Source organism: Bradysia coprophila, unplaced genomic scaffold, assembly GCF_014529535.1.
Source record: "Bradysia coprophila strain Holo2 unplaced genomic scaffold, BU_Bcop_v1 contig_248, whole genome shotgun sequence".
NCBI lineage: Eukaryota > Metazoa > Arthropoda > Insecta > Diptera > Sciaridae > Bradysia > Bradysia coprophila.
In genome coordinates, this window is record NW_023503509.1 from 1542080 (window position 1) to 1553626 (window position 11547).

At 37.4% G+C, this 11547-nt stretch overlaps 3 protein-coding genes across 4 annotated transcripts; 1 reads left to right on the forward strand and 2 right to left on the reverse strand.

The window, feature by feature from the left end:
* Positions 1-1552: 1552 nt before the first annotated feature.
* On the forward strand, positions 1553-8306 carry LOC119078316 (glycerol kinase). Its single transcript, XM_037185821.1, has 10 exons — positions 1553-1885; positions 2017-2526; positions 6591-6644; positions 6713-6835; positions 6899-7058; positions 7121-7345; positions 7404-7455; positions 7518-7870; positions 7942-8034; positions 8100-8306. The coding sequence occupies exons 1-10, from the start codon at positions 1823-1825 to the stop codon at positions 8195-8197; spliced, it is 1731 nt and encodes a 576-aa protein (XP_037041716.1). The 5' UTR covers positions 1553-1822; the 3' UTR covers positions 8198-8306.
* A 669-nt stretch (positions 8307-8975) lies between these two features.
* On the reverse strand, positions 8976-9559 carry LOC119078317 (peptidyl-tRNA hydrolase 2, mitochondrial). The gene is made up of 3 exons (XM_037185822.1): positions 9418-9559; positions 9201-9373; positions 8976-9125 (listed from the first exon to the last, which is right to left on the reverse strand). Exons 1-3 carry the CDS (start codon positions 9542-9544, stop codon positions 9039-9041), a joined length of 387 nt encoding a protein of 128 aa, XP_037041717.1. The 5' UTR covers positions 9545-9559; the 3' UTR covers positions 8976-9038.
* Positions 8976-9909, reverse strand: LOC119078319 (cytochrome c oxidase assembly factor 4 homolog, mitochondrial). 2 transcript variants are annotated; one of them, XR_005087984.1, is made up of 4 exons: positions 9756-9909; positions 9430-9684; positions 9201-9373; positions 8976-9125 (listed from the first exon to the last, which is right to left on the reverse strand). XR_005087984.1 is itself a non-coding variant. In XM_037185823.1 (3 exons), exons 1-2 carry the CDS (start codon positions 9843-9845, stop codon positions 9559-9561), a joined length of 216 nt encoding a protein of 71 aa, XP_037041718.1. In that variant the 5' UTR covers positions 9846-9873; the 3' UTR covers positions 9356-9373; positions 9430-9558. The 2 variants fall into 2 exon arrangements, 1 of the variants encoding a protein (XP_037041718.1); XM_037185823.1 differs by lacking the exon at positions 8976-9125 and having other exon boundaries at positions 9356-9373; positions 9756-9873.
* Between the last annotated feature and the right edge of the window lie 1638 nt (positions 9910-11547).

Below are 11547 nucleotides of genomic sequence, written 5' to 3' on the forward strand. Positions count from 1 at the left end.
TTTTCTTTCTCTCAATTTTCTCACTTCTTGAGATACCAACTACCAAATACGTGAGTTACAAATAGGCAAGCAGGAAGAATAGTTTCTTCAGTCGATATTCAGCTGTTGAACAGTAAACATCGCCACCATCGTTCTATCAGTTTCGTACTACCAACTACCAATTTTGTATTCAACTACCAAACTCAACTATTCAACAACCATTTTGGTATTCAACTACCAGTTATCGAATTATCGAATTATAAATAGGCAAGCAGCCTAAATAATCTCATCAGTCGGTGTGCAGCTCTCAAACAGTTAACATCTCTACCACCTCTCTATCAGTATGGTAGTCAACTACCAGTTTGGTAGTCAACTACCAAAAATTCAAGCTTTAAATAGGCAAGCAGGCAGAATAATTTTGTCCGTTGGTGCGCAGCTCTCGAATAATAAACATCTCTGCCGATTTGGTAGTCAATTATAATATTGGCAGTCAGCTACCAACTACAAAATTTTAGAATTGTAATATTAACTGTGAACTATCGGTTATCAGATAACAAATAATTATTATTTGACTGGTGTTGATTTGCTCATAGTGACTTTGCAATTTTGAATTTCAGCTGGCAACTACCAAAAATATCAACTACCAAAACTATCAACTACCAAAACTATCAACTACCAAAACTACCACCTACCAAATTTTCGTTTTATAAATCGGCAAGCAGGTAGAATAATTTCGTCAGTCGGTGCGTAGTTCTCGAATAGTAAACATCTCTGCCGAAAATTACGTTCGGTTGTCAGATACCAACTACCAAATTTTCGAATTGCAATGCCAACTATGAGCGATCGGTTATCAGATAACAAATAATTATTATTTGCCTGGTGTTGATTTGCTCATAGTAGTATTGCAATTTATCATCGTGGTAGCCAACTACCAAATTCTCGAGTTATAAATAGACAAGGAGGCAGAATAATTGCATCAGTCGTTACGAAGCTCTCGAATAGTAAACATCTCGTTGGTAATTAATTCGGTTGTCAACTATAACCGTGGTAGTCCAACTAGCAACTGCCAAATTTTTGAATTGCAATGCCAACTATGAGCGATCGGTTATCAGATAACAAATAATTATTATTTGCCTGATGTTGATTTGCTCATAGTAGCATTGCAATTAATCATCGTGGTAGCCAACTACCAAATTCTCGTGTGAAAATAGAGAAGCAGTCAGAATAATTGCATCAGTCGGTGCAAAGCCCTCGAATAGTAAACATCTCGCTGAAAATTAATTCGGTTGTCAACTATCACCGTGGTAGTCAACTACCAACTACCAAATTTTCGAATTGCAATGCCAACTATGAGCGATTGGTTATCAGATAACAAATAATTACTATTTGCCTGGTGTTGATTTGCTCATAGTAACATTGCAATTTTGAATCAAGGCTGTTATCGTCTCATTTTTTATTTGTGACACAGACACATGGACGGACAGACAGACGGACAGATGAAGTGTCCACAATAGGGTTTTTTTTCTAAAAGAAAAAAGACCTAAAAAAGACTAGATGGTCTAGAGGGATGAATTGACAGCTGACAGCTGTAATCGGTTCATTTTTAGTAATAAAAAGTGAAAAGTGAACGAAAGTAATCAAAAGCGAACCGACCACATCTGTCAGCTGTCAATTCGTCCATCTAGACCATCTAGTCTTTTTTCGAACTAAAAGGTCTATAAAATCTAAACGTCAAATAATGCGGTTCCCTCGATAAAAATATTACCTGCAGTGAAAAGTAAATTTTTCCGTTGTTGTGTTGGGCCGAGTGTATGAGGGACCATTACAATACAGTTTCACCGCAATGAAGTCATTCGGTCCTCTTTTAGGAACAATATCCATTGGCAATACTCACTGCAAATTTTTGGTAAATTATTGATTTAATTCGTAGATACGACCATGTCACACTCATAAAGATTGCCCAATAAACCATCAAAGTCCGTACACACTAACACAATGAAGCAATAAATTTTTTTGTTTTGATTCATCTTGCACCAGGTATTCGCTGCACAAAATGCGGAAATTTTAACCGATTACGAAGTGTCATTAACGCAAATATCCCAGAAGCCGGGCTGGATAGAAGTATGTCCCATCGAAATCTGGAAAAGTGTCGTTGAATGCATAGAGAATGCGACAAAAAATTTGACAATCCTAGACATAAGCATAGCCGATATTGTAGCAATAGGTGTAACAAATCAACGTGAAACCACAGTCCTATGGCATAAGCTAACCGGAATCCCACTGTACAATGCAATCGCTTGGAATGACACAAGGACCGACGATATCGTTAATAAGCTGCTAACAAGGATACACAACAAGAAGAATTACCTGAAGGCCGTGTGTGGATTACCGATAAGCAATTGTTTTAGTGCCCTAAAAGTCATGTGGATCATGGAAAATGTGTTAGAAGTGAAGGACGTGCTCCAGTCGAACGACCTGTTATTCGGAACGCTGGATACGTGGATTCTGTGGAATTTAACGGGAGGAGTGGACGGAGGCATTCATGTGGTAAGCGTTGTCTGTGACTTGTGACTAATGGTAACATCTTCTGTACCATAAGACGGGTGTTTGCCGGTGATATTGTCTTCAATGTAGTAATTGCATGATGAGTGATAGAAATTGCAGCCGGATTGTAGTAATGAAATGGGAACGGTTGGACTGGACCTCCGTTTTTGTACAGTCACGATCAGAGCCTAAAATAACATACATCGTTGGGGGAAAAGTGCACCAGACGCCATCTGAGGTGCTCCAACGCCTTTTCCTGTCCTCTGGCGGAGGACGACTCTTATTTCCTGTCAAAAAATATTTAGAAAAATACCTCAAAAGAAATATTTTTGAGACCAGAAAAAAATGAAAACCATTATGATTGCTTATTTCAAATCAATTGCTTTTAAATTGTTGACCAAATCACCGCGTTATTACTTAGATTTTTATGTTTTACATTTTAAAATGAAACGTAAAAGTGGTGCATATTACAAAAAATTAACAAAATTAAGAGTTGGATCGCACTACCTGGACAATTGACAATCAGAAATATTCAGTGCAAAGTGTGAGAAAAATACAAACTACGATTCAAATGAAAAAGACCACAGACCATGCATTTTCGATAACACCGATTGTAGATAACACGGAAAATTAATGATTGGGTTTTCTACCTCGCTTTTATAACAAACCTGCACTCACTAGGGAAAGGAAACCGGAAGGCTTTTGGCAATACCGGTTTTCGGTAATACTGGACCCTGTAATACCGGTATTACCGGTATTTCATCGAATTTCTACTTCTGAAGAAATTAATTTTTTTCAAACAGTTTTTCATGCTTGTTATGGGAACCGAAAGTAAAAATGTCAATTCAAATTTAAAAAAAAATTACTTTCGGTTCTCATAATAACCATGAAAAATTTCTTACGTCACGCGATAGTGATCGATCCTTGTGACGTAAATAGCAGATTCAGAGTTCCCACTCCTCCTAAAATTCATAAAATTCCTAAAGTGGACCAAATCCTCCTAAAATCTACTAAAATCTACTAAAATCTTCTAAAACTCCTAAAATTCCTAAAAATAGCCCACACTATCAAAGAATTTTTTTAATAAAACTGAAAAACAAGTAATTTTTTTAATTACGCTGCAATGAATTTGAAAACAGTCCTTTCTTTGAGTCATGCAAACAGCGATCCTGAACGTGGATTTAGCGAAAACAAATATATTCTCGAGGATCTCAGCTTGTTAGTAGATGCGACTATCGTCACACTTCGACCAAAATTATGGTGAATCTTGTTAACTTGAAAGAAGGGTCCAGTCGACAAGAAACAACTGATAAATACCAAGTTGCTGGTCTTAACTGGCGTCAAAAAAGTATAAACCATAAAAGTTTCAATTATTGAACTACATAAGGAAAACGATGCTTTGATAAAAAAAAAACTTTTTGTCAATTAGGGGTGTACGATGGAGAAAGGATCGAGACTGGCGTAAATTTTAAAAATTCATTTACAACTTGAGACAAATCATAGAAGCTAAATTTTTTAGTTTTCGGTCTTCCACCTACTTCGACTTCTACCAAAAACCTTCTTTGAGATCTTTGTTAGCTGCATTAGTCTTATTCTACTAATTGGAGTCCGGTGCTACAAGAAAAAATTAAATCCAGGCGAAGTTTGTGGAGAAGGTATTTTTGGTGAGTCGTCAAAGTTTGCCGACTATGAAAAATTGAGTGGATTTTAAACTTGAAAATTCGGAAATTCTATCAAGAAAATAATTCGATCTTTGCTCAAGTGGGCTTAAATTCTTGCGAATGTTGTAGGCTATCCAGAACAAAAAAGTTTTTGAAAATCATGTGAGAAATGTTTGTTTCGTGAGTGTTTGTTTGGTCTAAAATTGAGGCAAAATGGCTCAATTGAGAAAATCGAGTTTTTGACATCTAGGGATGATAACAATTTTTTGTGGACTATGCCTGTCTCGATCATATATCCATCGCACACCCCTAATTGAACATATTAATTTTCTGAAACACTTTTATTATTTTACGAAGTGTATGAGAAACAGAAAGATCTTGAGGCTGCAAAAATTCCTCCGGAAATTACTTATAGAACCTTTATCAAATCTCCTAAAATACTCCTAAAATTACTTGCAAAATCTCCTAAAATTCTCCTAAAATTACCGTTAAAATTTCCTAAAGTTCCTAATGTTACGAGCCTTCCTAAGTCGTGGGAACTCTGCAGATTACTATTTTGAATAATTCGTCTAGCTGAAAATGGATGTCATAACTTCATCAGGACACTTTCTATAAATACAGAGAGGGAATAAATTCATTCTATAATATCTTCATGTTGGGTCTAAGTCCTCATTTTCTTCTTACAAAAAATAAACGAGAAAATATCTCATGTAATTTTCAATGAAAAAGACCTCTATCTGACATAGTTCCATTTCGTATCACTGCTTGGTATAAAATCAATACCAATACTTTTCCGAAAGTCTCCATTATTGCTTACAAACATTCCGTATGCGGGACAAAATTCTTAGTATGCTTTAATACTTGTGGATAAAAAGAACCGATCGGTCTTTCCTTATACCGAGAACCGAGGGAAATTTTAGTGAAAGTGAGAAATAGATTTATAAATAAATAACGGCACGATAAAAGTATGTCTCTTTAGGAGATCTCGTAGACCGTTTATCATGAGAATCAGTTACATCATTAACAAATATCTAAGGATCATTTCCTTTTAGTCTAGAATTTATAAGACGAAGTATTTTAGGTTGAAATCTATATGATCAGAACGCAACTTCTTAGACATCCTGTGTGTGTCTTAATTTGAAAGGAGCAAAGAGCTGAAATAATGTAATTCTAGAAAATTTGAAAGGCAAATTATTCGCTTTCATCTGTCTACCTAGTTTATTGATATTTTTTTAAGAAAGTTGCATTAGTTTCGACACTTTTTTCTATTTCTGTGGAAAACCGGTATTCAAACTAGTAAAACCGGTATTCGGGATCTCGATAAGACCGGATTTACCGGTTTCCCTTCTCTAGCACTCACCCTTACATTTTCACACTAGAAACTTGCAATATCTAACGGTAGTGGATATATCTCTCTAAAACTAAAACTCTCATTGCGAGTTGAAACAAAAATTCCTACGGTTGAAAATTACTCGAGTTAAAGTGTCGACGAGATACAAGATCTTTTGAAAATAATGGATCCATTCACGAACTTATCCTGTAAATTTTTTTGGAACTCTACTTACAGGAAAATAATTCTGCTAGATAATTCTTGCACTTCTTCTTCAGGAGCTCAGTAATAGAAGATCAGTTTAGATTTATTCATGTTACCGTGTAGAAATAAGTTTAAATATATTCTACATTTGTCGTAAATTTTTGAAAACCTACTATACATTCTTACAGTAGTACACGAAATTCTGAGTATCAGACTGACACTTCATTTCGTAAAATTGTTGTTTCCATTAGCTTTATAACACCATGATCCATACGATACCATACCACCATCTATTATTCTTCATTATTTTCATTTACTTACCGAAATTTTATAATGGTGCAAAATTTTCGCTCGCAGTTCTTTTCTTTTCTGATCTTAAATAAATGATCATTTTTTAGACTTCCAACCTCCATAAGATTCCTTATGTTAGTCCCTGTCTCTAGCTTCACTTTTCTTAGTGTTATTGTCAGTGTTTTATGACTGTGAGGCAAATTTCACGAATTTGAGTCGCTCGACCGACGTTTACAGGGCATTAAAGTCGTGGTGCTATGGTAAATGGAAGGCATACACTCTGAAGTTAAGAAATGTGACTTTGTTATTTCAGAACCGAAACCTCAGTGTATGGGAAAATATTCTTTTTTTTAAACATATACTCCATTTCCGTTAAATGTATGCGCCTTTTCCGTTTAGAAAATGCGCCTTTTAGCGAAAAGTGCACCCCAGTCGAAAATCCTTACTTTAGGCTCTGGTCACGATTCCCGTTGAATTACAATTTCCGCTGAATTGCAATCGACCGGGAAATAAAGTTCCTGCTGAATTGCAACAAACGTTTCAATCAACACACTGAACTAATCAGAGTGTCTTTTCTACAGACGGACGTAACAAATGCAAGCCGAACGATGTTAATGAATCTGGAAACTCTTACAGTAAGCATTGCCTCCAGATCTGTTCCGCTAAAATCGACAACATTTTAATGAAACTGTTCACTCCACAGTGGGATCAGAATTTGTGCACATTCTTTCGCATACCACCAAAGATCTTACCGAAAATCAAAAGCTGTTCCGAAATGTACGGATTTGTTTACGATGGACCTCTACAGGGCGTTCCAATAGCTTCGGTAATCTTTTTGAGCCTCAACAAATGTCCGACGAACGTTCAAATCTCAACTTTTTTCGCACAGTGTCTCGGCGATCAGCCTGCATCGTTACTGGGACAAATGTGCATCCAGACTAGTCAAGCTACATGTACCTATAATGACAGCTGTTTTCTAATGGTAAACACCGGCCAAGAGATGATCGATTCGGAAAATGGTTTACTGACGACGATCGGCTTTAAATTAGGTAAAGTTGATGGCTCGCCACAGTTAACGCGAAAAGTTTCTAAGCGAGAAATTATCTTGCAGGTCCCAAAGCGAAAACATTTTACGCCTTGGAGGGTGCCGTTTCGAATGCCGGTTACGGTATCTCATGGCTAAAGGATAACATGTTGTTGAACACAGACATTGCGAAGAAACCAGCTATGACATCACAAAGCTACTACGGCGAATCGGCTGTTTTGTCGTCGTACAACTCAGGCTCAACCATATTCGATACCGCGAACGTCAGTCAAAAAACGGATGTGGTTTTCGGTAAGGCAAATCGAATCTATCCCTAACAGTCACCATTGATGTCTTTCACTAATTTCAGTGCCATCATTTAGCGGTCTTTACTCTCCCTACTGGAAGCACGACTCCAGAGGGTATGTTTTAATGAGTCGATCAGGTGATCGGGACGGATTGATCACACTCTTCCCATTTCTAGTGTAATATTAGGACTAAATAATCAAACAACGGCACAGCAAGTAACATTGGCTGCATACGAGGCGATCTGCTTCCAAACCAGAGATCTATTAGACTCACTAGCCAAGGATATACCGTCCTGGAAGCGTCTGGTGAAGCTAACAGTTGGTGGTGAATTCAGTGAGAGTCCGTTCTTGCTGCAATTGCTGGCCGATCTTTGCGGTATTACGATTGAACGGCCTCAAACAACGTCACCGTCCTGTCTGGGTGCAATGCTTGCCAGTGGCGTTACAATGAAATTATTATCCATCGACAGTTCTAGGTTACAGTTCTTACCACCTTTGGACGTCTTTCAGCCAGTTATGTGTTCAAGTCGTAAGTACCGGGAGACATTTGTTCAGTAGATGATGAACTAATTTGATGTTTTCTTTGTGGTTGTCATTCAGAACGAGATTTGAAGTACAGGCGATGGAAGTACACGATAGCAAAATGTCTTCGTTACAACGGCACTTTTACCGAAATTTCATTCGATGACAAAGGTGCGTGTTGGTCGAAATTTGCCCAGAGTTTTCTTTGACCACAAAAATGTTTATCAAATTCACAGATCCCGAAATGGTAGTCCGTAACTCAATACCCGGAGGAGTATTTCTGTTTTCGTCATTTGCATTACTTTTGGCAACAAAGTTTTTTCAACGAACATAAGCTGTTCGGATATTACGAGAATTCTCTCTCCTTCTCTCTAGTCAGTGATAAACGTGTTTGATTCCAATTAAATAGAAAAATTAAAATTGTTTAACTCAACTGGTTTGAATTGAAGAGCTTGAAGAAACAAAGGACACGGTCATGAGACTGATATGAGAACAATTTGGAATCTTCGGCTAACAAAGTTCAAAAGCTCGTCATAAAGTAACGGATAAGTAAGGAAACAGTTTTCACTGGAAAAACATGTAGAGGTGCAAGTGGACCCACTGAAGAAACGGTTCGTCTTAAAATTAGAGATATCAAGGGTCAAAAATTTAAGTTGCGCCATCTGATCCCATATTCTATAGACAAAGACGATTCTGTCGGAATCACGAGATTATCCAGCTGATACCTTTGAACCGAGGAGTAAGGCAAACTCCTTGAGATATGTCTTAAGATATCTTCAAGAATTCCGATAATAGTTTTAACCGATGAACCTACTGTCTTACCGCCTAAGATGTCTCCTAACATTTTATAGATCTTTAAAGAATCTGCCAGCTCCACCACAACATGATCGATTGTCCACTTTTATAAATAGGACTCTACTTTCCATAGCTGGGCGGTGGATCCCTTTGTAAGTGGCGATTATCGCAAATATCATAAGGTAGCGATTCATTACCGTGTGGGTGAATTTCATGAAAATACTCAGCCTCCAAGTAGTAACAAAGTTGACTGTTAATATGAATGCCTTCTGTGAAAGTACGTTCGCATGCAGATGAAAGAGATTCGGTGCTTCACAGGCAAAAGTTCAACATTTTACTCTTGCTAAAATCGACAATCGAACAACGACAGCAGTTTCTATTTACAGTAGCTTCAGATGTTTTACAAGTGACTCAAGTTCTTTGCCTTCCGGACCTAAACCTAACACTGTAACAGTCGCTTCAGGTATCTGAAAGAAACGTTAGGCGTCAAACGACATGCGAAGAAAGGACGGTCTGTGGTGTAGTACCACTGGTGTACATACTTGCGTTCTACCAGCATCTCTAACGACTTCAGCGACTATGCCCAATTCTTCCGCTTGTTTTCCTAATTTTTCCAGTTCCTCTAAATTATCAACTTTTAATACAATCTTCGGTTGTCCGCACAGCATCCAATTTTTAAGTAAACTGCCATTTCGACGTTGACTTGCCTGGAAGCCTAAAATTCCTTGAAATATAGCAAAGCTTTCCGATTAATTATACCTGAGGCCTTACAAAGTACGGCAGCATGTGAACATTGAGAAGCAATTTTTCCCTTTCCCATCTTTAAATCCGTCCGGACAATCAAATACATTGTGCCCGGAAAAGCGTTTCGAATCAATTTCATCATCGTGTATATTGTTGCTAGTTCGATTTTGTGTGGTGTGAATATTTGTTCTGTTGTTGGTTAACGTATGCTTGCATGCAGCCCTTAAATTCCTTCACTATGTCCTGGCATTTACGCCAATCCTGAGTCTCAGCTATACACTCCTGTACAATTGGTTTATGTTCGGTTCGGGGTTAAAACAGTGATCAGAAAGTTTTTGGAAAATTGAAATTACTTGAACTTTATAATGCAGTGAAATGCAGCCGGTTTTCTTTAACATGGACTCAACTGGATCGTCATTCGGATCATTTACAGTCGCAGACATATTTAATTCATATTCATTTAATCGGAGGATTTTTTGGTGAAGTTATGCAATTTCGTTGTGTGTGCGATAACTGAATGTAAACAGTGAATTTGGAGTTCAGCCGGTCTATGCTGTCAATATCATGACACCTTAATGTCACAACAGATTTTGTACCAAAACAGAAACTGTTGATAATGAAGAAACCCAATTTCATAATAGAGTGTTATGATGAAAGAGATAGAACAATACCCTCTCTAGCAACCAAACTTCGTTTTGACGCAGTCAAAATACCACCTTATTTTGACAAATGTGACACTGACTTTTACTTGTAATAGAGTTGCCGTGCCGCGCTCTTTTTTAAAGCAATATTGACGTCACACGAAAAAGATAAACTTTAAACTTTATTTCATTTTTGCACACCAAAATAACGGAACAACACACCAAAAAACACGTCACAATCACAAATTATTCATTTTCGAACACCGAAATGGTTAATCAAGACGTAATATTTTCAACACAAAAAATGAAATCGCTGCTCATACTTCATTTAATTTATTTTTAAAAGTGTAAAATTTTCTATGACAGAATACACTGTAAAGTTTTACCACCTTAATTTTCCTAGTTTGATTGCTAGAGAGGGTATTGGATAGAAATATTTTGACAAGTACCCCAAGGCAACTTATAATAAACTGGTCTTCGGTCCTCTCGCTCTCAACGTAACACGTTGAAAGAGAAAGCAATATTTTGACAAGTACTCCAAGGCAAGTTAAATTAACTAGTCTTCGGATCTCTCGCTCTGATCATAACAGTCTATAGAGTGTTATGATGAAAGAGAAGAAGATATTTTGACAAGTACCCCAAGGCAAGTTAAAATAAACTGGTCTTCTGTCCTCTCGCACTCAACGTACCACGTTGATAGAGAAGCAAATACTTTGACAAGTACCCCAAGGCAAGTTATAATAACTAGTCTTCGGTTTTCTCGCTCTGATCATAACAGTCTATATTATCGACAGCGAAGCTTGCCGCTACCGAAGATTCTTATCGTTCTTATGCATTCAGGCGACGCACTTCAAGCAAAAATTATCATATTCGACAGATGCCACAGATGCCGACTATTTTGTATTTGAAATGGTTTTTTACAATGTTTTACTGTTTTTCATGCTTCGGGGCCGAAAATGAGGGCAATTTTTCGAATTTTCCGGGGCTTCCGGCCCTCTGCATGAAAACTTACATGTGCACCTGTTTGGGACGGTTGATTTAAGGCACTTTCGCTTGTAAGCCTCACTTCGTTCGGCCTACAATCCGCGAAATTGCCTAAAATCGATCGTCCAAAACAGGTACACAAATAACCATTGTGACAGCCGAGTTGATTGGCTAGCGATCTGTTTCTGCTAAGAACGTAATCCGGCTGACTGTCTCTATAGAGTGTTATGATGAAAGAGAAGAAGATATTTTGACAAGTACCCCGAGGCAAGTTAAAATAAACTGGTCTTCTGTCCTCTCGCTCTCAACGTACCACATTAAAAGAGAAGCAAATACTTTGACAAGTACCCCAAGGCAAGTTATAATAACTTCTTCGGTTTTCTCGCTCTGATCATAACAGTCTATAGTTTTTTGAATATGGCATATCGTTTATCGACTTGACGTAAAACTTAAACGTAAATCTTTCAGTCGAACTCTTCTCTGGGTTGCATTTCTTAAATTCTAATTTTTTAAGACATGA